The sequence below is a fragment of the Oreochromis niloticus genome, linkage group LG2 (assembly GCF_001858045.2).
Source record: "Oreochromis niloticus isolate F11D_XX linkage group LG2, O_niloticus_UMD_NMBU, whole genome shotgun sequence".
In the NCBI taxonomy this organism is placed as follows: Eukaryota; Metazoa; Chordata; class Actinopteri; order Cichliformes; family Cichlidae; genus Oreochromis; species Oreochromis niloticus.
In genome coordinates, this window is record NC_031966.2 from 10,213,838 (window position 1) to 10,237,445 (window position 23,608).

At 40.8% G+C, this 23,608-nt stretch overlaps 2 protein-coding genes across 2 annotated transcripts; one reads left to right on the forward strand and one right to left on the reverse strand.

The window, feature by feature from the left end:
• Positions 1-419: 419 nt before the first annotated feature.
• On the reverse strand, positions 420-10,488 carry ncbp1 (nuclear cap binding protein subunit 1). The gene is made up of 23 exons (XM_003443370.5): positions 10,305-10,488; positions 8,342-8,430; positions 8,035-8,135; positions 7,782-7,938; positions 7,576-7,683; positions 7,184-7,305; positions 7,031-7,100; positions 6,657-6,872; positions 6,484-6,581; positions 6,301-6,364; positions 6,096-6,206; positions 5,218-5,282; positions 5,055-5,117; positions 4,892-4,966; positions 4,336-4,439; positions 4,104-4,226; positions 3,887-3,989; positions 3,567-3,660; positions 3,351-3,454; positions 3,143-3,260; positions 2,896-3,036; positions 1,901-2,014; positions 420-966 (listed from the first exon to the last, which is right to left on the reverse strand). The coding sequence occupies exons 1-23, from the start codon at positions 10,336-10,338 to the stop codon at positions 853-855; spliced, it is 2,388 nt and encodes a 795-aa protein (XP_003443418.1). The 5' UTR covers positions 10,339-10,488; the 3' UTR covers positions 420-852.
• A 27-nt stretch (positions 10,489-10,515) lies between these two features.
• Positions 10,516-17,005, forward strand: tstd2 (thiosulfate sulfurtransferase like domain containing 2). Its single transcript, XM_003443425.5, has 9 exons — positions 10,516-10,800; positions 11,875-12,170; positions 12,307-12,415; positions 12,542-12,661; positions 14,159-14,264; positions 14,497-14,612; positions 14,999-15,157; positions 15,354-15,492; positions 15,612-17,005. The coding sequence occupies exons 1-9, from the start codon at positions 10,669-10,671 to the stop codon at positions 15,830-15,832; spliced, it is 1,398 nt and encodes a 465-aa protein (XP_003443473.1). The 5' UTR covers positions 10,516-10,668; the 3' UTR covers positions 15,833-17,005.
• The last annotated feature ends 6,603 nt before the right edge of the window (positions 17,006-23,608 follow it).

Here is a 23,608-nt window from a genome sequence, read left to right on the forward strand (position 1 = left end):
CCTGAGAGTCTGAGATGGAGTCATGAGCGCTCTGGAGTTACTGACCATTGCTCCGACTGCTTGCTCCAATCTATGGCGTGAATTTCTGCTCCTGTGATGATTGTGGAATTGTCTGAATACACACCAGAGTGGCAAACTGACAAAGCTTCTGCTTTTGTAGAGGTGCTCACGCTTGCTGATGATCAATGAAGTGGATTAGATTAGCAGTAGCTCTTGGTTCCTATGAAAGCAATAAGGCTGCACTTATGCACTTAAGCACTAGATGTTGTCTAAATGTTTACTTGTCCTTTTTAGGCATTTATAACAATATTTCAATTTTTATTTACATCGTTATGTTAAGATAACCTCAAACTGAATGCTTTTTTTTTTTTCTTCTCCCATTCTGTATTTTCACAAAGACACAATAACACAAACGAGTGGACGGATAAAGACTCTGTAGAGCTTTAATTACTTCCCAATTCCACATAAAACAAATATAAAAAAGTAGAGCACTCTCTAGATTCAGAATCAGTCAGAACTGACCTGGAACCTCCCTTCCTATGAAGATTATTTCTCTAGCTCCGTCTTCATACAGTTTTTAAAAAGATCCATTCATAATAACACGGCCAGGAGGTAAAAATAAACTAAGGAGAAAACAAAGAAAAAAAAAAAAAGGAGCACTACAACAAATCAAAGATTTTCTCAACAGACATCCTCTGATGTGGCTGCACATGAGTGAAATGAATGGCACCAGACAGGAAAATAAAAATAAAACTGAAGAGGAGATTCTTGATGCAAGAGCTGGTAGTTTGTAATGTGTCGCTTCATCACATCGGGTGAACACAAGTACACATTTCATCGGGATTGTGCGTCTCAAAGCTGCAGGGCGCAGAACTGCTGGTACACGGCCAGGATGTGGTGGTCGAGCTCGGCGGTGAACAGCAGGTTCTCCAGGGTTCCCATGTACTGCTGGATGGTCGCGTGGTGCTGCAGAACGAGGGGGAGACGTCACATTAGAGTTCACAGAGTGAGTGTAGGATGAAGCTAGCCTTGGCTTCCATATTCAGATACATTAAAGGTGCAGAACTTAGCAGTGTGTGGAAAGATTTCTTTCTATTTTCCCCCAAAAGTGCCTTTTGGTAGTAAAGGGCTCCAAGCCAACTGGAACTGAGTGAATTACATAAAGCTGGCATGTTTATATTGGCTCATTTCCAGCACAGCAGTATTTGTCCGAATAGCTGATTTGCCTCATGTTTACAGTGCTACTCTTAGCATCTTAATGCATGCACCTGAGCCTGAGGTTCTGCTGGAGTTCTCTTCCTGTTAAAAGAGAGTTCTTCCTTCCCCCACTTGCCAAGTGCTGCTAGGTCACGGTGTGATCACTGGGATTGTGTCCCTCAAAATGAAGGGTCTTTAGTTTATAATATAAGGAACCCTTATGTTGCTAATTAAATAAGAAAAAAATAAGAAATTGGATAATAGAAGACAAAAAGTAGCCTTTATAAATGAGATACCAGCCTCTTGGCTCTATCAGATATTTTAGATTTTTAGAGTCAGAGCGGCTCACTTTGCATGTAAGCACGACTGGCCTGCATGCAGTGTGCTATGCATGCTTGAAATTACATTTTATTTTAAAAAAAAATGCAAATGTGGCAGACAACTTCTTCATTTATATTTTTCTGATTTTCCAAGTAGCTTTATGGATGCCGTAAGTCCCATTGAACCTAATAATGTGTGTGAAATTTGTGTATTTGTCTCAAAAGTCACTCAAAACTACAAAGAAAGTAATTGCTTGTCCTTTTCCGCAAGAGTAAAGAAAGTCAAAAATTTTACTCATCCAAAGAAAACTAAAATCAGACCAAGTGGGCATAAATAAAAGAAATCTAATGATGATGTGTGTGAGAGTGTTTTGTGCTTTTACCATGAGGAAGATTTGCTGCAGCCGGTCAATGCAGTTTTTGTACCAGGGCGTGCTGATGTCAACGCTGCCTGTTTCACAGCGAACCAGGTGCTCCGTCAACAGCATGATGAAACGCTAAGGATGGGGAAAAGCCTCATTTAAAAATGCTTTTATGGAGCAAGCTTTTATCTTTGCATTTTAATCTCTTCAGCTTGAGAAGGAAGAAAGAGTCGGCAGTGGTGACTGTCATGACGCTGGCAACCATTTTAGCCTACACGAATCCAGGAAGTTGAACAAACTCAGAGTATTCAGTTCCAGAAAAACTGATCAGTCAGCACTGACAGTGTTCACGCTAAGTGATCGCATTTATCTTTTAAAACATCGTCTGTTATTGTGGTCCGACATGAGCTTTGACGTTGTCTCTCTAATGAGGAAATGAAATAAAGTGTCAGTCAGCTGCTTCGGTGACGAGAAGAGGCCAAAACCAGAAAGTGAACCAGAGTTTAACTTCCGTCGTTGGGGAACTGAGAACTTAAAATTTTAACTCATGGTTAACAACCTCAGTTTTTACTAATTCCACTTTCTGGAACACAACCCTAGTAGAAAATAAATTCTGTTCGGAGATTTTTTTTGTCTAATCCCAGAATTTAATCTGTCCCCTGATTCTTCCTTCACTGACATTTAACTGAGCAGGAGGAGGCGAGTCAGATTCAAACCCAGCAGGAGTTTCATATGTCTTCACCTGTGATGATATAGATCTAACCCTTTCTACAGTGCTGTTAGCACACAATGTTTACCTTCTAAGGAGCAATCAGCTGCAGTGATGTGGGGATCTGCTCAGATTTAGCACAGACACAAGCCACTTGACACGAGGCCACTAGAGGGCACTACAGAAGATTAAATCCCTTGTTTACTTCCACCTGCAGGAGTTGCATAAGTTGGAGAGCTGGCACCAGCAGCGCTGCAACCTTGAAACCGCTTAAGTAGTTAAGAAGATAAACTGAAGTCTTCCGTACCTGGAAGATGACGAGGAAGAGGTTTTTCTGCTCGCTCTGAGCAGACTCCACCTTCTCCTGGAGCCTCTCGATCTGCTCCTCCAGCTGACCCTCCTCATCTTCACTGTTCTTGTCCATGTCCTCGTCATCCCCGCTGTCGCGCTAGTAGTGAACAAAAATTTAAATTGAATTCATTTAACACAACTTCTTCATTATTTTCAGTTTAACATTAAAATAATGATGATTGCGTATTGGGGAGGAGGGTTACCCTCTTGTGCTGCTGTTTCTCCAGTTTGTCTTTGGCCTCCTCCAGCTCCTTCTGGATCTTCTGCACGTGTTTGTTCATCTTTCGGATGGTCGAGTGCAGGATCTCCCAGATGAAAAGTCTAGATGAGGCACAGAAAGTCTTTCAGTTTACAGAGAAGATGCTGCGCTCGCGTCATGAGAGCTGAAACCTAAACATCTGCGTGTCCCACCTGGTGAACTCGTGGGCCATGTCCTGAGAGAAGAGCCAGTTGGCGACTGCAGCACAGTCCACAACCTGCGTCCGAATCAATTTGTCCACCAACACGGCGATCATCTGCCAATCAGCAGAGACACATTTACATGAACCAGAAAAAAAACACAAACAAAAAAACAAAAAACAATTGGCTTCATTTACATGCTCGTGGGTGTCACACTGTTTGTTGTACCTGCGGGTGGTTCCTCCACACTTCATACAACACTTTGAGGAGGTGCAGCTTTCCCTCGTCGCTGTTGGCCAGAGTCTTCAGGATCTCGTGAAACCTGAAAGCAATCAGACGCAGGTGAGGCCAGCAGCTCTCCAGTCATTTCATGTGCATTCAGAGCATAAAAAGCAACTAAATTAAATCATTTCCTTTTTTTTTTTTTTTAGCTCTTAACAAATAATAGTTTCTGGCACTTTGTATAATAGCAGAAAAACATTTGATGCGTCTCTCTGTATCATAGCTGAATACAATACAATATTTTGGTGTCAACAGATGTTCCTTACTTGCCGAGTGCACTGAACGAGTGGCTGAAGGATTTGGCTGCTAGGTTGAGCAGAGTCTGCAGGAACACGTCGATCTTCAGAGGATTGAAGCTCTCGCCCTCGTCTGGAGGGACCGAGAAATAAATGTAATCAAAGAAGGGAGAAGTGTAGGAGAAAGGCAGAAGTGCACAGATGAACTTTTCATGCAGGACCAAGTAAAATGAAACAGGAAACAAACCATCGTCATCTTCCTGGTTGGGGTTGGGGACCTCTTTGAGGACGGTGAGGATCTCTTCATTAGATGCTCTGTTCTTGATGGCGTTACTGACGGTGATGGACATGGGGTAACCCGGTAATGAGGCTGTGAAGCAGCAGAGTCGTCATTTTGTTTGATGTTACCAGTATTTAGTTATCAGTCTGCTCCTTTTTGTTTTTAAGTAACAATAAAACAAAATGTCTGGCAGTCTTACAGGCACTCTCATCTACATATTTATATGTGAAGATGGGGTCAGCAGGAATGAGGGCCGAAAAGGTTGGAGGCACGATGTCCACTATCCTCTGGTGGTATGAAAGTCTGCGATTAATGCAGCAAAACAGAGAACAGCAGAGAAATTAGCAAAAACACAGACATAGTGAAATTGTTAGACATTAAAACTGATCATATTGGAGAGAAAATAAGTTAAAAAATAAAATATTTTAATACTGAAGCCATTATTTATAAGACATGATGTTTTCTTAGATTATGAAGTCAGAAATTCACAATGAAAAGTGATTTGGTTGAGCTAACTTTATACTTCTTTTTCCCCTCAAATTTTCTAATCCAAAAGGATTTTAAAATGTTTTCTTGTTATTGTACTCTCTTCCCAGCCTTACTTCTTCCCTATAGTGGCCCTGATACACCGTCACAAACACTTAATACAAAGAAGATAAACCCTCTCTAACTATATTACTACACCTGACTCTCGTGTCCTGATCTCCTCTACAGGACTGGAAAACGCAAAGAAAGCATAAATAATGCCCCAATACCTCATGCACTTCTCCAGAACCTCTTTGACAAACTTGGGCTTGGGTTTCTCTAGATCCACGGTCAAGCAGTCGGCCCTTTAAGACAGAGAATGATTTAGGTTATAATATTAAAAAGACAAAACGTATATACGGCCACTTTAAATGCTCCCAGTCAGTCACTCACCAGTCATCCCAGCTCCATCGGAACTGGAAGTTGCTCAAATGATGAGCAAACCAGTTGATTAGTCTGCAAAAATTAGCAGTGTGATTGCATTAGTGTTAAATGAGAGTCAGGAAACACTTGACCTTCTCTTTGTATTATTAAAGTAAAGACACAGAAACATTACCGGTCTATGCAGGTGGTGTTCATGGTGTCCAGTCTCATGTAAAGCATCTCTGTGGCTTGAGCCAACTAACAGGCAGGTGTTAAGGCTCCAATAACAACTTCTAATTGTTAAACCTTTAAAAATTTTCCAACTATAGTGTGTTTTGTACATATGTGCTCATTAAGACAAGTCAAATTTGATCTCCATTTGTATCCTTTCACAGACACTTCTACTCATTAAGCTCCTTACTGTGTTACAGTTAGTGAGTTCAAGTTAAGTGATTATTCTAAATTGCCCATAGGAGTGACTGTGTGTGTGAATGGTTGTCCGTCTCTTTGTGTTAGCCCTGAGTCAGGCTGGCAACCTCTCCTGGGGCGTACCTCACCTCTCGCCGTATGGTAGCTGGGATAGGCTCCAGCCCCCCTGTGACCCAGACAAGGATAAGCTGAAGAGAATGGATGCCCTAGAAGAATTATTCAATTTGATCGGGACATGGAAAATATGTGTTTCTGCATTTTCTGGTGCCTATTTTTGCTGCCTGTATTAAATTATTATGAAGAAAATGTCACAGGGACAACAGAGAGGAGAATCCAGTCACACATTTCAGTTGCTAACCTTTTAACCCCACAGCCAAGGTTGACCACGATAAACTATTTCACCAAACTCTCAGTGTCTCAGTAGTGAATCCTGGGGTTTGAACATGGATTACATAAGACCGAATGCTTAAATACTTAGGCCCTGTTAATCTAAACTAATCTAAATCTAAATTAGAGATGGCCACGGTTGTCTTTTGCAACAGTTTGGTGCATTTAATTCAAACAAATGTTCAAATATTTCAAAGGAGCAGTGAAAAGGGTTCGCACTAAAGGTTATTTTTAACATAAAATAATCAAGGATACGACTTGGGGCAACGATCCAGGCTGGAGTTTGCAGAGCTCGATCAGCAGTGTGGTGTACATGACATCGATGTGAGGCGGCGAGGGCAGCTGGAAAAGTTCCCCAAAGATCACCTAAAAGAAAAAAGGCAAAAAGCCAGCAGATTAGACTAAAACAGCTCAGCACTGTTTCTTTTTTTTGATGCCAGAAACAAGAAAGAAAATATACCTCGACGATGTGATAGTTGAGCGGGATCTTATTTTTCCCTGGGTAGCTGAGGAGCTGGGCGGCGCTGAGCGTTAGAAATAGAACAAGAAAAAATTAGTTTAAGTCTTTTAGTAAAAATTAATAGGAGTGACTATTTATTCACACATTCAGGTTTAAAAAAAAAAAGAAGCCCTCATTACTCACCATGTTTTCCTCTCTTTCCAGTGAGTTTTGATAATGCAGTGCAGGTTTTCCTCTATAACAAATCTCTCCACAGAATGGCTGCCAGGCATAACAGGTCCCTGAAGAGAAAGAGATGAGTATGTAAAAAGTTGCAGAAGAAGAGTTTGACAGACAGTGTTTTATCTGTAATGAACCTCTGGGGCGTCGGTGTAGTCAAACATGCGGAAGATGACCCGGGGCATGGGGTACTGGGCGTCGGGCATGTGGCCCGGTGGGGTGAAGGGGGGCAGGTTGTGCTGCAGGGCCTCGCAGAGCACGCTGTCAAAGGCGATGTAGGGACGAAGAATGTGACGCTCCTGCCAGCGGTCTTTCTTCAGCTTCTGAATCTGAGCCCAAAGGCAGTCCAGGTACTGGAGGAAGGAAGATACGATCCGTTTACTCAGACAAAAACAAACATTACTGTATCCAAACAGCAAGGTCTAGTAAACATGAGGCCATAAGGAGCCACTTTTACTGCTCTGACCATTGCACATATTTGCTGCTGTTTAACTGACTACAAGACTCTCACCTCCTCTTGTGGATGGGGTTTATCTGCAGTCCACACCTGCAGCATGGGGACATGGGTCTTTACTCTCCTCCTGAAAAATGTGGACGTAAAAATGAAACAACGGCAGCAAACGATGATTGCTTAATTAAAATCTAACCAAACCGGGGAACGTACTTGAGGTAGCCTTCGATCTGGCTGAGGAGCCGGTCCATCTCCACGTCCTTCTTCTCATAGAGCTCCTTCCCGACCCAGGGCAGACAGGACAGAACGACATACACAAACCAGTCCGACCGAACCTGACGACGTAAAAGAGACCAGTTACAGAACTTACTCACAATCCACCAGTGTGGACTGTGACACAGCCATGGGCTAGTGCAAAAATCAATATGTGCTCCATAATGATCACGTTTAAAGACTTTCACCAAAATTAAAAGAAAGAAAGAAACAGATAAATCAAATAATTACTATTTTAATGTAAAGTCTGACACAAATGTGAACATTACAAATTATTTAAATTGCTTTTGGGTACCATACAGCTTGCTTTACACCATAAACCGTCTGCCTACCTGTGGCACATCTTCCTCCTGAGTAACACTGACAAAGTTTTCAAACATGGCCACCATAGAGGGAGCAGCAATCACGTGGCAGTTGACCAAATCAGACAGAAAACGCACCTAAAGAAAGAGATGTCATTATGAAAAATAAATGCCAAAGTGGCCATGTTAATTAGTTTAAAAGCAATCTGTAAGATTATTATACAAAGCCAGCATACCAAGTAAACAGCTTCACTGTACAAGTTGTTTTTTAACGTCTCCTTCAACTGCCTGATCATGGCCTCAACGAACTCGCCCCCAAAGTTGTAGTTCCTGGCGTTAAGGAGGCCGACTAAGGTCGTATACACGGTCAGCTTCTCGGGCAGGAGGCGGGCACTGTCAACAAATGACAACATATGACGACTGCAGACACACAAAACACACTTGCAAAATTTATTAGAAATCAAAGGGTGAGAAGAGGTGTGAACGTACACAGTACATAAAATGCGCAGAATTTTGCTTTTGTAGTTTGGGAGGTCTGCCTCTAAGACGCCGGCCAGGCCCTCCAGGTTGCTCTCGAGGGACGATGTGCTCTGTAAGGAAATATTTTCGCACAAGAGCAATTTGTCACTAGAAGGCAATTTAACACAAAGCAAAGAAGACATATAAAGAACATTCTGGCATTTACTTTTAGAAGCAAAGTTTTGCACTGAACTTGTGAGGCTCAACTCTCTAGAGCGGAAAATGAAGCTACTCATCCTGAAAATAAAAATGTGTCCTTCCTGTAGTGTCTCCTTACCTTTTCCCCAACACGACATATCAGTGATTCCAGACGGTCTTCGATCTCAATCGGCTCCGATGTTCTCCTCCTCTTATGGGCTTGACCTCCTGGAAAGGTGAAAGAGTAACACAATAATCAGAGCCAGAAGAGGCTCAACCAGCTCCTGTAGGAAATATCTGTCAGTTTCTCTTAGCTAGTGCACTCTTAAAAAGAGATTTTTAATCTCAATGAGTCTTCTCAAAGTTAGGATGATAAATTCTCTGCTGTGTTCATCAGTTACACTGCCATTTCATGTTCAGTGGTTTTCAGACAGCACAGGACTATGAATTAAACAATGAACTGATAAAAATAAAGCTTTGTGAAGTTCAGAAAAGCACACTTACACTGTCATTTAAAGAATAAGAGCATTAACAAAACATCAATCCAGCAATTGAATTGAACATTTAAAGCGGACCAAATTATTTTTACATTATTTTTTTCTTTATTTTCTGTTATTTATATAAAGGTTTATTAACACTGTTAATATATTAAAAGTAAGGATGTAGTCTCGAGTGGTTGTTCGTTATGTCTTATCAAACCAAACAGCACTGTATCAACAGCGTTCTCTTTCTGGGATTAATAAGTTATTTTCCTGGTGTCGCATGCAGACTGCCACATCTAACAGCAGTTCTATACTTGCACTATAAATGCACGGCATAGGTACTTCATACTAGCAAACTCCTTTGAAATCTGATGACTTAACCTGACATGCTTCTTCCTGGAAAAGAAACTACACATCACACTACACAAGTCATTAAAGGGCTTCAGCCCTAAATATATATCTGAGTTGTTTTATAGATACAAACCCAATAATTCTCTAAGGTCTGCAAGATCTGGTCACCTAATAGTGCTTGAATCTGAAACAAAACTGAGTAATAAAGCACTTAGCTGCTATGCTTTTAACCAGGGGTGTCAAACATGAGGGCCAGGGGCCAGAATCGGCCCAAGAAAGGCCCCCATGGGCAGCTTTCAAAAGTGTCAAGGAGGGTATTAATTCTGGCTTCTTGATTGTATTTTCATAACTTTTATAGGTTTTTATACAGATAAAGAACTCCATGGCCACTGATCCTATGCCAAATTAATTAAGCAACAGGTGAACAATTAAATGACAGATATGTTTCCGTTCACTGTAGAAATGTATAATTTTTAAAAGACAGACAAAAAAGACAGGTTTTATAATTCAAACTGTATGTGCCACTGTATGCAGCTGTATGTGAGCCATGACACAAAATTTTGACATCTCTGCTTTTTACTACCATCATTGCTATTATTGTTGTTGCTATGAATATTACTACTATTACTGCATTTTTCCCTTCTTTTCTTTTCTGTTTTAATCTTAATCTTGTAAAGCATCTCGAATGACTGTAGTGTTTGAAAAGTGCTATATCAACAAACTTGCTTTGCCCATGTACATATGCAAAGTTACCGTAGTCCCAGATTAAGAGACGAGATCTGATTTAATCTTTAAGCAGACCAGGTCCCATTTAAATTCAGGATCTTGCGCTCTACGGGAAAACATTTGATATTTTTAGGTGATTTTCCCCGCCCATAAATCCAGATCCATAGTTAAACTTTCAATCAGATGTTAACACTAAATGTCGTGCATGTTTTGCAGTGTTTGGTTACCGCCCCCATAGTCACTGGCTACCCTGGTTAACGCCAGCTAATCCTGCAGCTAACTGCACCGGTTCATTTTGCGGCTGCATGCGACAGTTTGAGCACTTTTCTCGCTTTCAGTGCGCCACAATGTGACTGAATACCTGCGGTCATCAATGGTTTTGCACTTTTTGGATGTCGTTGATAAAACCCAAACATCAAACTAGTAAAATAACCCTCCCAACACTGCGCAGGGGACGCATGAAAAGCTCGCTAACGCCAGCTAGCCACCGCTGGTTAGCCTAACGGTGTGAATAATACACGCCGTTAACGTGCACCGACTCACCGTCGTTCTCATCGCTGTGCCGCCTCCTGGACATGTTTCACCCCGCTTCGATGTGAATGTAACAAAGCCAAAATATGTGTTGAACGAGAAACAAAACAATGAGTCCGTTAAACGAGTTTATCTATGGATCATTCAGCAACCAGCCGCTCAGAGAAAAATAAAAGCGGTCTGATTCAAGTGAAGCACATCCGGCTAACCCGGAAAGTGCACCCGTCTTTGGTGTCCGGAGTCTTGTGCTGAATTTTCTGGTGCACGTTTGGAGGATTTGTTTGTTTGTTTCCTTAAAATAATATGTGAGACTTTGTGTTTAATTCTGGTGAGACGGGTTAGTCGCTAATTATTTTAAAAGCTCTGTAAAAACACAATGGCGGCGGAAGATACACCCTGCTCAGAGTTTATAAACTGGGAGGTTGACTCTTCAGTTTGTAATGGATTCAAACACGAGAAGCAACTTTCTGCCCCACAAAGGAGATACTACAGCTTCTGCAGGAGAAAGGTGAGCATCAGGACACACTGACTGGAATCCCTGTTTTATGGTTCAATTGTTGGACATATATAACGATTATTGTGAAATTTCCAGATATTTCGCACATTGAAATCTGAGGCAATGTTTGAACATTAATATCTCAAAATCTAAGAAAGATAAAAGCCTCAAATTGTCACTGGCCTCTCTTAGCATCAAAATGAATCTGATCTGTAATCTGTATTTTATAGTTAAAATCTGAAAATACATACAAATTTGAGCACACTCATAACACTCACTGCAACTTCAAATTGCAAAAGACAATTGGTGACAGTTTACAAATTTATGAACAACAATATTAGAAAACGTTATGATCAGTTTTACATTCTGTAATTTTGTATTTGTAATCAGTGGTTTCTCAGCTGTGTGCTGGGAGTGTAGCAGAAAAAAAGTAGTTCTTCTTCTTAAAAAATATTGTTGTTGTTGTTGTTGTATAACTTAATAACTTAGGCTAAGGAAGGCTGATGCTAATATAAAATGTTAGGGACAGATTTAAAAATTCAGATGTCAATATGTCAACTCTTATTCTTAAATTTTTATTACAAACAGTTGTGCAGTGGTCACAGTCTTTACAGAAGGTTCTGGGGTTTAAACCTGCTGGTCTTTTTGTGTAGAGTTTGCATTCCCCCCCTGCATAGGTTTCCTTCTGGTACTTTGATATCCTCCCATGTCCTGTTTTACAGTCTGTAGTGGACTGACAGGTGGGGTGTGCCCCACCTACCTTCCAGTGTCAGCTGGGATAGGCTTCATCTCTCCCAACAAACCTAAGTTGGATAATATAATAATAACACAATAGTAATATATTGTTAAGAAGGAAGGGTCATTATTTACCAACTTTCGAGTCGTTTATTTTAGAAACTGATACAGTTTCTAAACTACTCTGGACAAATTTCAATATTATCACATATTGGGCAACATATGCACCAAACTGTGGAATACGATCACACAGCCACTGTCTTATATATAAGTCTTCTATAAAATCTTAAACATCTGTTTGACCATGTTAAAGATTTATCTCTTTATTTGTTTTTTATGTTATCCCCTCAGTCATTTGCTGCCTTTGTGGCATCCAAGAAGGACGGTAGTCACGAGGAAGGAAGCCCTTTGTGGTGCTGCTGCGGCCAGACGTTCATCGAGCACGCCGCCATTCACAAACACGTGGCCAGAGTGCACAATGCTGAAATACAGCAGCTCACACAGGACGAGTATGAGCGTTTGTTGAGCCAACTGGAAGAAGAGCCCGAAGCAGCGCAGGTGCAGTTGAATGAGCACAGTGGAGAAACGGTGGACGTCTCTGTGTGGATTCCCGATATCAGCCACATCTCTGAGGAGCAACTTAAAAAGTAAAGACAATCTGAATTCAGTTATTTCACTATATTCTATATTTCTAATCTATATATGTAGATTATTAATGTGTCCCATTTTAATTTTTGAATTTGATGTTTTATTTTTGTTCGTTGTTCTCTCGTTCTCTATCAGCGGTCCAGGCAGGGTTCTGCTTTACTATCACTACTGTCGCGTCGAGGAGCCACATGTCATCTGTGCTTGGCAGAAAGCTCTGTGTGAGAAACTCCACTTAACAGGCAAGGTGAATGAATTCTCCTATCTTGCCTCGGGCTGAGGAACACTTCTATGAAAGAGCAAAGAAAAAAGGCTTTTCTCTTAATTTCAGTGAAACTGTGCCATTAAAATGTATGTTGATCTTTTTCTTCAGGTGAGGGTGGCGACTGAAGGCATCAACGGAACAGTTGGTGGCACCAACTTGGCCACTGACATTTACATGGAAGCAATGCGTTCACATCCACTGTTTGAGATGGATAAGGAGGATTTTAAGGTCAGATTCAGATAAAGGGAAATTTTATATACCAGTGTCACCTCCCCCTCTTAATATTGCTTCATAGAATAGAATAGAATAGAATTCAACTTTATTGTCATTGCACATGTCACAGGTACAGGGCAACGAAATGCAGTTTGCATCCATCCAGAAGTGCTTTAGCCGTGATATAGATATATTACAATATATATTAGCAATAATAGAGATGTGTAAGTATATTACAGAAATGGGTCTATTATGGTATGTTATAATGTACACGGTATGAAGTATGTTATGAATATTCTATAACTATAAGTATGTACAGGCTGTAGTGAGTACAAGCTATGTACAGGCTATGAACAGGATATAAATATGAAAAACTATACAGAATATGAAATAAAAACTATACAGAAATATGAGATATACAGTTATACAGAAATGTGAACTATGCAAGTTATGAACAGTTGTAGGATTAAAAATTATCGTATGTACAGAATGATTATTTACACAGAACTATACAGGAGTGCAGTTAAGATAAGTGAGATATGTGGATAATTTCTACAGAGGCTATATAAAGTGCTAGTGGTTGTGAGTGGTGGTTCAGTCCATGTTATTATTGTGTGTTTGAGGGTACAGTTGTCCATTGTGTGTGTGTGTGTAGGTGGTTGTGGGTGTGTGTATGTTCAGTCCATGAGTTTAACGTGGGTCAGATGTCAGGAGGCAGAGTTCAGGAGTCTGACAGCTGTGGGGAAGAAGCTGTTCCGGTACCTGGTGGTCTTAGTCCGGAGGCTCCTGTAGCGCCTCCCAGAGGGCAGGAGGGTGAAGAGTCCATGTGATGGGTGACTGGGGTCTCTGATGATTTTCCCAGCCCTTTTCAGACACCGCTTCCTGTAGATGTCCTTTATGGCAGGAAGTGGTGCTCCGGCGATGCGCTGGGCAGTTTTCACGACCCTCTGCAACGCCTTCCGGTCCGATGCAGAGCAGTTCCCGTACCAGACTGTTATACAGTTGGTCAGGATGCTCTCGATGGTGCAGCGATAGAAGTTCACCAGGATGTCTGAGGACAGGTGGTTCTTCCTCAGAGTCCTCAAGAAGAAGAGGCGCTGGTGAGCCTTCTTGACCAGCTTGGAGCAGTTGGTCGTCCAGATGAGATCCTCGGAGATGTGGACTCCCAGGAACTTGAAGCTGCTCACACGCTCCACAGCCGTCCCCTTAATGTGGATGGGTGGATGTGGGTCATAGGATCATAGTTATAGGCTCCATCAGGGTGTGGTTTGTCCATAATCAGACTTTAAATGGCCTGTATTTGTATAGCGCTTTCCTAGTTCTTAAGGACCCCAAAGCGCTTTACACATCCAGTCATCCACCCATTCACGCACACATTCGCACACTGGTGATGGCAAACTACGTTGTAGCCACAGCCACCCTGGGGCGCACTGACAGAGGCTTTAAGCAGTTATTAATTTATTTTTGTTAATCTTTGAACATTAATGGTGCTGTTTTTGTGGGTTTGTTCAGACCAGTGACGGTGGCGCAGAGTGTTTTACAGAGTTGAAGGTTGGGGTCTACAAGGAGATTGTACCAATGGGAGTGGACCCTGATGTTATATCTTACCAGCTGGCAGGTACTATTTGTACTATTTGTAATGATACTATAAGCCTATAGAAATTATTAATAATGTAAGTTACACCTGTAGCTGATTTACTAACATCATTGCCTTTATTATCATAATAAGGTGCGAAATGTCTGCTTTGATTGCTACTCTGCAGCCATAGCTGTGCTCTTGTACCAGCTGCTGAGAAACTCTATGCTGTGCTTGTATATAATGTCAGGTATGTGTCTGTTTTGCCTCTCAGGAGTTCATCTGGAGCCCGAAGAGTTTCATAAAGAAGTGGAAGCTCTTCTGACTAAAGGAGATTCATGCAATGACACCATCCTCCTGGACTGCCGCAACTATTATGAGAGTAAAATTGTGAGTAGAAAATTCATTTTCTTTAGGAGATTGTTGACTTCATTCAAAAGTAATCTGATTAGCTTGGTGGTTTCAGGGTAATGTATGATCTTGGCTTTATCACATGACATGCCCAGAGATTTATGGTGTAATTTCAAGTTTTTTGTGCACCATCTACACAAGCTACCATGAGCAAATATGAAGGATGGGCAGAACACTGATATTTGTAGCTGGAAATAATGAGTCTGTATCCAAACAGAAAAGCATGACTGGGATCAATTTCATAAGCCTCAGTATTTTAGCCAGAAGCAGTGGTATTGAGATTGTGCTATTATAGAGTAATGTGCAAAGGCTGTTACAGTTAATAATTGCTAATAATTGCTTTTTTTTTTTTTTTTTGCCTTCAGGGGCAGTTCACTCAGTGCCTGGCGCCTAATATCCGTAAGTTCAGCTACTTCCCAGACTACGTGGACCAGAACCTTGAGCTGTTCAGAGACAAGAAGGTTCTGATGTACTGCACAGGAGGGATCCGCTGTGAGCGTGGCTCCGCCTACCTCCGCTTCAAAGTAAGCTGTTCAGTCATCAGTCTGGAAAGCTTTTAGTGGAGCTGGGTTCACTCGCTCACTTGTTGCAGGTTGCTGATTCTCCACAAGGGGGAGCCTTTTACTAGTAGTTTAGGTATTGAGAAATGCATATTTTTGAAAGGTTTGCATCTAATATGTTAAGTTCTTGTTCATATTTATCTCTTAAATCTGGTACCAGGATGTGTGTAAGGAGGTTTACCAGCTGAAAGGTGGAATTCATAAGTACCTGGAGCGTTTCCCCGAGGGGTTCTATCGTGGAAAGCTTTTTGTGTTTGATGAACGCTACGCCATCTCTTCAAACAGTGACATCATCTCAGGTTAGTGTGTAAACAGAGCCCATTCTCTCATTGTTAGAAGTATCAGAAAGCATCCATAAGCTCTAATATTCTCTTAATATACGTGTCATTTTTAAAAGAAAATAACAGTCTCTGTTTAGATTGCAGGTACTGCGGCCATCCATGGGACCAGTACAAGCTCTGCTCCACCCAGTACTGCTGCCAGCTGGTTCTGTCCTGTCCGAGCTGCAGACTGGACGGCCACACCGCTTGCTGCCCCACGTGCATGACCAAAGGTCAGGCTCAGTCCGAGGAGACCTCACATCATAAAGAGGAGTGCGAGTGCACTGACGGACGCCCCAGAATCCCTCAGGATGTGTAAAATGATCAGACTTCAGTGCTTAAAAATAACATAAACATAGTGTAAAATGTGTGTGACAAATTTTCAAAATAGGAAATTTTATACTTATGTATGTGGGAAATTAAGTCGGATACATTTTAACTAATGAAAATATCTGCTGAACCTGTTTTTATCATGTGAATATTGTGAACATTTTGTCACTAATGAAAGCTCAACTTCAACTTATTGTATGTATTAATGTTTCTGTTTCGTACTTTTAAACTGTGACAAATATTTTGTCTCTTGTGTTTTCAAGCTGCTTAACAAACAGATGCATCATTATTTAGTGCTCCATGTATAACCAAGATATGCATGCATTACTAAGATGCATGCACATTTGCTTTCCAAACTCTGGCTAGTGTAGCTTACTGAGAATGCAGTTGTTGTTTAAAGAAACCACAAGCAGTAGTGCATCTGTTTGCCTCGTGGCAGAATGTCCCTTTAGCATATGTAATAATAGATGCATATCAAAAACAGCTCCAAAGTATGCAGTTACATAATAGGTTCAACAGGTCATAGCATCAAAGTTACAGCAACAGAAGCAGTAAATGAAAGCAGTAACTAAAATAAAGAGTAAAATAAAGTTTTAAGAAAACATGATATGACAGACATGAAAGAGTGAGGTACCTGCCTGTTCTGGTAGGCCAGTCAAGCTGCACAGGGCTGGGCTGTGAGGACATGTCTCACTAAAGGACGCTGGGCCCAAATGATGCTTGGGGAATCTTTTTTTTCTAACAATTTGGTCAGAAACATGCAAATCAATAGCCAGATGGAGGAGGCATTCTTCATCCTGTTCCTACTCAGACAAAGGAGCAGATATCGATTCTACTGGGTATGTATGTGGACCTGTTCAGCTCTCCTCTCTATAAAGGCCCAGTATCTCAAGACTGGAACAGGATGTATCTACACTCTCAAGACTGTGCAAGGAGACATATCATGTGTGGTTACGCTATCATTCCTTTCCAAAAATAAACTAAAACCATCAGCAGGATATACAGAAACATCCACTACAGTATAATTTTCTCTCCAAAACCCCAAGCTGGAGATGATCTGAGACTATGCTTTTCTTCTGTGTAATACTAATATCTACCAGAAGTACTGAATATGTACTGACTGAGTACCACTGTTCAAAAATTGAATAAAGAAACAAACTAATTTTTGCCTTTTTTTTTTTTTTTAAATTTAAAACCACTTTATAGAACATCACATCAGTTACAATGTAGAATCCATGTCATTTATAGTTTATAAAAGACAATGTTTACATAAAATCATGACAGTGTTTACATGATATCACCCACCACTAACATTACTTACTGTATCTTTTGAAAAAATACAGCAATTTTAACAGCACAAGACTTAAGAATATTTAACAGAAGCAAGTTTCATTTTTCCCTGGTTTTACTACCACACTGTTCACCAAACGCAGCGAACCTTCACCATCTTATCCAGAAGGGTCACCTCTTCACCCTCACATGGAAGAAGTAATCTGATTGGCATGGTGATATGTTTGAAGCAGGTCCCTTGTGTAGCGCTGGAACCCAGTCACGATGTGTTTCATCCATTTCATAGGCTGGTTTGCCTGCAATAATACCAAATAATTAGCAACTCTATAAATAGAAGGTAATTCTGCAAAATCCCTCAGTAGGATGTTTGTTCTAATTTGCTATGACCTCAGAGTGCATCGCAAATAAAACTAATAGGCTATCCGGTTGTTCAGTGATGACCTGAGGAATCCTACTTCCGGGCCTAAAGTAGTCTGCGTTTAATATGGCTTTTGTGTTGTTAACATGGTTAATGTTTTGTATTTTCTTCTATTTAATCTCAAAAAGCTCCTAAAACAGTCAGTGATCACTGTTGACCTCCCTCGGCTTTTATTTACCGCTAATCATTTATTTAAGCTCAGTTTTTAAACACCTTACGATGTAACTACAGCACAGCCCATGCAGCAGTATATGAATGACTAACCTCGTATTGTGGATGGATTATCTCAGTTGTTCTCCTGACTGAAGTTTGGTCCTTTTACATCATCCTACCATGCGATTACATTTGTTCCTGACCACCGAGAACACTCACGTTAACTTTTATCGAGTGGAAAAAAATGTTAGCTTGTTTATATTATACTAACATAGCTGTGTCACTAGCGGTCACGTAGCACATCATTATATACCAGCTAGCCAAACTTCAGTAACCCTACAAACGTCACTGCTGTTTAGTTTTCTGTCTTCATTTATGTTGGAAGTGATAGCAGAGCTGTACGTTTGAATTTCTTTCCAAAACCCGCAGTCAGGACATTCTATATTGTATTTAGATGGAAGCTAGCGAGCTAACTTCCTGCTAACTTATAACACCGTTAAATGTCATAAATTCCATTTTCATGGATGCCTGGATGTTAAACTCAATTGTTACACCTGGTAGAGCAGAACACTGATCATTTTATTAAAGATGAAAGACTTTAGACAGTTTTTCAACTCTCAGTAATGCCATAGTGATCGTTTGATATATGGACCTGCAGCGGAGTTTAGGCCCAGACACGGCCAGTGACGTCAGACTGAACAACCGGATAAAGAGTGATATGAACATATTTAGAGCTTACCGGAATAAAACTGTCTGGAGCACACCAACGGATATTTGGAGATGGAAGAGAACTGGATATCAGCTTGTCTCACAGCTGCTATCCAGGCTAGACGCCTTTTGGTAACATCAATACACGAGCTGCCTCATGTTGCTTCCAGGTTGGGAAATAATGTAAAGATAAACCATTTTCAAGCTTATTCTCTTGCCGGTCGTGCGATCGAACATTGCAGCGGACCACACAGCAAGTACGAACCATGGCTGTTGTGTGTGCTCCTTTTTCGCTTGCGCTTTGTTTAGACCCCCAAAATGGCGGATCGGGCCAAAATCCTTTCCACGCCCACCCCCGTGACATCACGCTCCAAAGCACAAAGTGGGCGGGGCTACGATCAAAGGCTTCGAGGCTTCAAAGAGATGACGTCGCACGAGAAGTCTTAAATAGACCCTGTGTAACGGATGTTTAAACGCTTTAACAAAGACAGACTACATTCTAAGGAAACAACTAGATTATCAAACACAATGAACAACAGATTTTGGATTGATCCAGACAGTAACTGGATTCATGCCTACATTAATTCAATCCGTGTGCCAGCCCAATCTGATCAAGTTGTGAGCATTATAGGAGGAAATATCAATAGTGACCTTAATGTGATTCATGACTACATTAATACAATCCGTGTGCCAGCCCAATCTGATCTAGTTGTGAACATTATAGGAGGAAATATCAATAGTGACCTTAATGTGATTCATGACTACATTAATCCAATCCGTGTGCCAGCCCAATCTGATCGAGTTGTGAACATTATAGGAGGAAATATCAATAGTGGCCTTAATAATATTACTACCAACTCTTACCGTTATCACGATTTTCGTTTTGGCTGCTTCAGGAGTTGTGGATCCTCTTCCAAAATACAAACCAAAATATCAATTAAGAGGCCAAGAACTCAAAATAATGTAACCACAAAGAAATCCTTTACTCCACATGAAGCCAGATCTTTAGTGGAAAACTGTATGGAAGAACTGGTTAAGCGGGCTGTAAAAAATCCGGCAAAGTCATCAGTCCGGAAAAAGTGTCAGCCATCTACAACAGGCTTACCAACAACATCTGGGCTGAAATCAAAGATGAAATTGATCAAATCCCCTTCGAGAAGTTCAAAAACTTCCACAAGGTGATTTTCAAAGCCCTGTGTAAAAAGTTTAAAGATTCAGACTTAGTTATACTAGGCTTGGAATTAAATCAGCCAGCAATCTACAATATGATTGCTGAAACTTTCATAAAGGAGGCAGCCAAACTATCGAAGGAACCGAGTCACATACGTCGGTTTTTCTCATTTATAGGCCGACTGTTTTGTTGCACCAGGAGACAAAATGAGACTTATGTAATGTAGAAAAAAATCGTGATATCAACTGAAAACGTTTCTGGAAAACGAGCTGGAGACTTTAAATTGGTTAGTTTTAAATTATATACTTAAGATGACCCTTGGAACGGTCGCGGCAGATGGCCGCCCCTCACTGAGCCTGGTTCTGCCGGAGGTTCCTCCCTCTTAAAAGGGAGTTTTTCCTCCCCACTGTCGCCTTGTGCTTGCTCAGAGGGGTTTGTCTGTTGGGGTTTTCTTTTTTAAAAACTTTTTAAAAAAGTTAACATCAATAAAGTTTTTAAATTTTACACTCTTATTTCTGTTTGTTGTCATTGTCTGTAAGTTTCTTGTTTTGTATATATTTAAGAATATCAAGAAACACCCACTACAATATGACCCTTTCTCCAAAACTCCAAGCTGGAGATGACCTTAGGCCAGGGGTCTCCAACTCCAGGCCTTGAGGGCCGGCGTCCTGCAGGTTTTGGATCTCACACCTGAATGAAATGATTAGTTTGTTACCAGGCCTCTGGAGAACGTCAAGACATGTTGAGGAGGTAATTTAGCCATTTGAATCAGCTGTGTTGGATCAAGGACACATCTAAAAACTGCAGGACACCGGGGCTGGAGTTGGAGACCCTGCCTTAGGCTATGCTTTTCTTCTGTGTAATAAAATATATACCAGAAGGTGGTCAGACATGTAAGAGCATGTTCTTATAATGCTATTCTGCAAAAGACAGTCTGTTGAAGAAACGCTGAGCGATGTCAACAAGCGGACATCCAAACATCTCAACACACCCCATGGTGGTGGAAGTGTTCAATTCTACAGAGTGATATGATAAAAAGTGTCTTTAATTAGAAGTCTAACCTGTGAAGACATTTTTTTTTTTACAGATATACAGGGGTAGTGTTGACGGCCTACCAGAACAGGCAGGTACCCCTGCCTGTTCTGGTAGGCCAGTCAAGCTGCACAGGGCTGGGCTGTGAGGACATGTCTCACTAAAGGACGCTGGGCCCAAATGATGCTTGGGGAATCTTTTTTTTCTAACAATTTGATCAGAAACATGCAAATCAATAGCCAGATGGAGGAGGCATTCTTCATCCTGTTCCTACTCAGACAAAGGAGCAGATATCGATTCTACTGGGTATGTATGTGGACCTGTTCAGCTCTCCTCTCTATAAAGGCCCAGTATCTCAAGACTGGAACAGGATGTATCTACACTCTCAAGACTGTGCAAGGAGACATATCATGTGTGGTTACGCTATCATTCCTTTCCAAAAATAAACTAAAACCATCAGCAGGATATACAGAAACATCCACTACAGTATAATTTTCTCTCCAAAACCCCAAGCTGGAGATGATCTGAGACTATGCTTTTCTTCTGTGTAATACTAATATCTACCAGAAGTACTGAATATGTACTGACTGAGTACCACTGTTCAAAATTGAATAAAGAAACAAACTAATTTTTGCCTTTTTTTTTTTTTTTAAATTTAAAACCACTTTATAGAACATCACATCAGTTACAATGTAGAATCCATGTCATTTATAGTTTATAAAAGACAATGTTTACATAAAATCATGACAGTGTTTACATGATATCACCCACCACTAACATTACTTACTGTATCTTTTGAAAAAATACAGCAATTTTAACAGCACAAGACTTAAGAATATTTAACAGAAGCAAGTTTCATTTTTCCCTGGTTTTACTACCACACTGTTCACCAAACGCAGCGAACCTTCACCATCTTATCCAGAAGGGTCACCTCTTCACCCTCACATGGAAGAAGTAATCTGATTGGCATGGTGATATGTTTGAAGCAGGTCCCTTGTGTAGCGCTGGAACCCAGTCACGATGTGTTTCATCCATTTCATAGGCTGGTTTGCCTGCAATAATACCAAATAATTAGCAACTCTATAAATAGAAGGTAATTCTGCAAAATCCCTCAGTAGGATGTTTGTTCTAATTTGCTATGACCTCAGAGTGCATCGCAAATAAAACTAATAGGCTATCCGGTTGTTCAGTGATGACCTGAGGAATCCTACTTCCGGGCCTAAAGTAGTCTGCGTTTAATATGGCTTTTGTGTTGTTAACATGGTTAATGTTTTGTATTTTCTTCTATTTAATCTCAAAAAGCTCCTAAAACAGTCAGTGATCACTGTTGACCTCCCTCGGCTTTTATTTACCGCTAATCATTTATTTAAGCTCAGTTTTTAAACACCTTACGATGTAACTACAGCACAGCCCATGCAGCAGTATATGAATGACTAACCTCGTATTGTGGATGGATTATCTCAGTTGTTCTCCTGACTGAAGTTTGGTCCTTTTACATCATCCTACCATGCGATTACATTTGTTCCTGACCACCGAGAACACTCACGTTAACTTTTATCGAGTGGAAAAAAATGTTAGCTTGTTTATATTATACTAACATAGCTGTGTCACTAGCGGTCACGTAGCACATCATTATATACCAGCTAGCCAAACTTCAGTAACCCTACAAACGTCACTGCTGTTTAGTTTTCTGTCTTCATTTATGTTGGAAGTGATAGCAGAGCTGTACGTTTGAATTTCTTTCCAAAACCCGCAGTCAGGACATTCTATATTGTATTTAGATGGAAGCTAGCGAGCTAACTTCCTGCTAACTTATAACACCGTTAAATGTCATAAATTCCATTTTCATGGATGCCTGGATGTTAAACTCAATTGTTACACCTGGTAGAGCAGAACACTGATCATTTTATTAAAGATGAAAGACTTTAGACAGTTTTTCAACTCTCAGTAATGCCATAGTGATCGTTTGATATATGGACCTGCAGCGGAGTTTAGGCCCAGACACGGCCAGTGACGTCAGACTGAACAACCGGATAAAGAGTGATATGAACATATTTAGAGCTTACCGGAATAAAACTGTCTGGAGCACACCAACGGATATTTGGAGATGGAAGAGAACTGGATATCAGCTTGTCTCACAGCTGCTATCCAGGCTAGACGCCTTTTGGTAACATCAATACACGAGCTGCCTCATGTTGCTTCCAGGTTGGGAAATAATGTAAAGATAAACCATTTTCAAGCTTATTCTCTTGCCGGTCGTGCGATCGAACATTGCAGCGGACCACACAGCAAGTACGAACCATGGCTGTTGTGTGTGCTCCTTTTTCGCTTGCGCTTTGTTTAGACCCCCAAAATGGCGGATCGGGCCAAAATCCTTTCCACGCCCACCCCCGTGACATCACGCTCCAAAGCACAAAGTGGGCGGGGCTACGATCAAAGGCTTCGAGGCTTCAAAGAGATGACGTCGCACGAGAAGTCTTAAATAGACCCTGTGTAACGGATGTTTAAACGCTTTAACAAAGACAGACTACATTCTAAGGAAACAACTAGATTATCAAACACAATGAACAACAGATTTTGGATTGATCCAGACAGTAACTGGATTCATGCCTACATTAATTCAATCCGTGTGCCAGCCCAATCTGATCAAGTTGTGAGCATTATAGGAGGAAATATCAATAGTGACCTTAATGTGATTCATGACTACATTAATACAATCCGTGTGCCAGCCCAATCTGATCTAGTTGTGAACATTATAGGAGGAAATATCAATAGTGACCTTAATGTGATTCATGACTACATTAATCCAATCCGTGTGCCAGCCCAATCTGATCGAGTTGTGAACATTATAGGAGGAAATATCAATAGTGGCCTTAATAATATTACTACCAACTCTTACCGTTATCACGATTTTCGTTTTGGCTGCTTCAGGAGTTGTGGATCCTCTTCCAAAATACAAACCAAAATATCAATTAAGAGGCCAAGAACTCAAA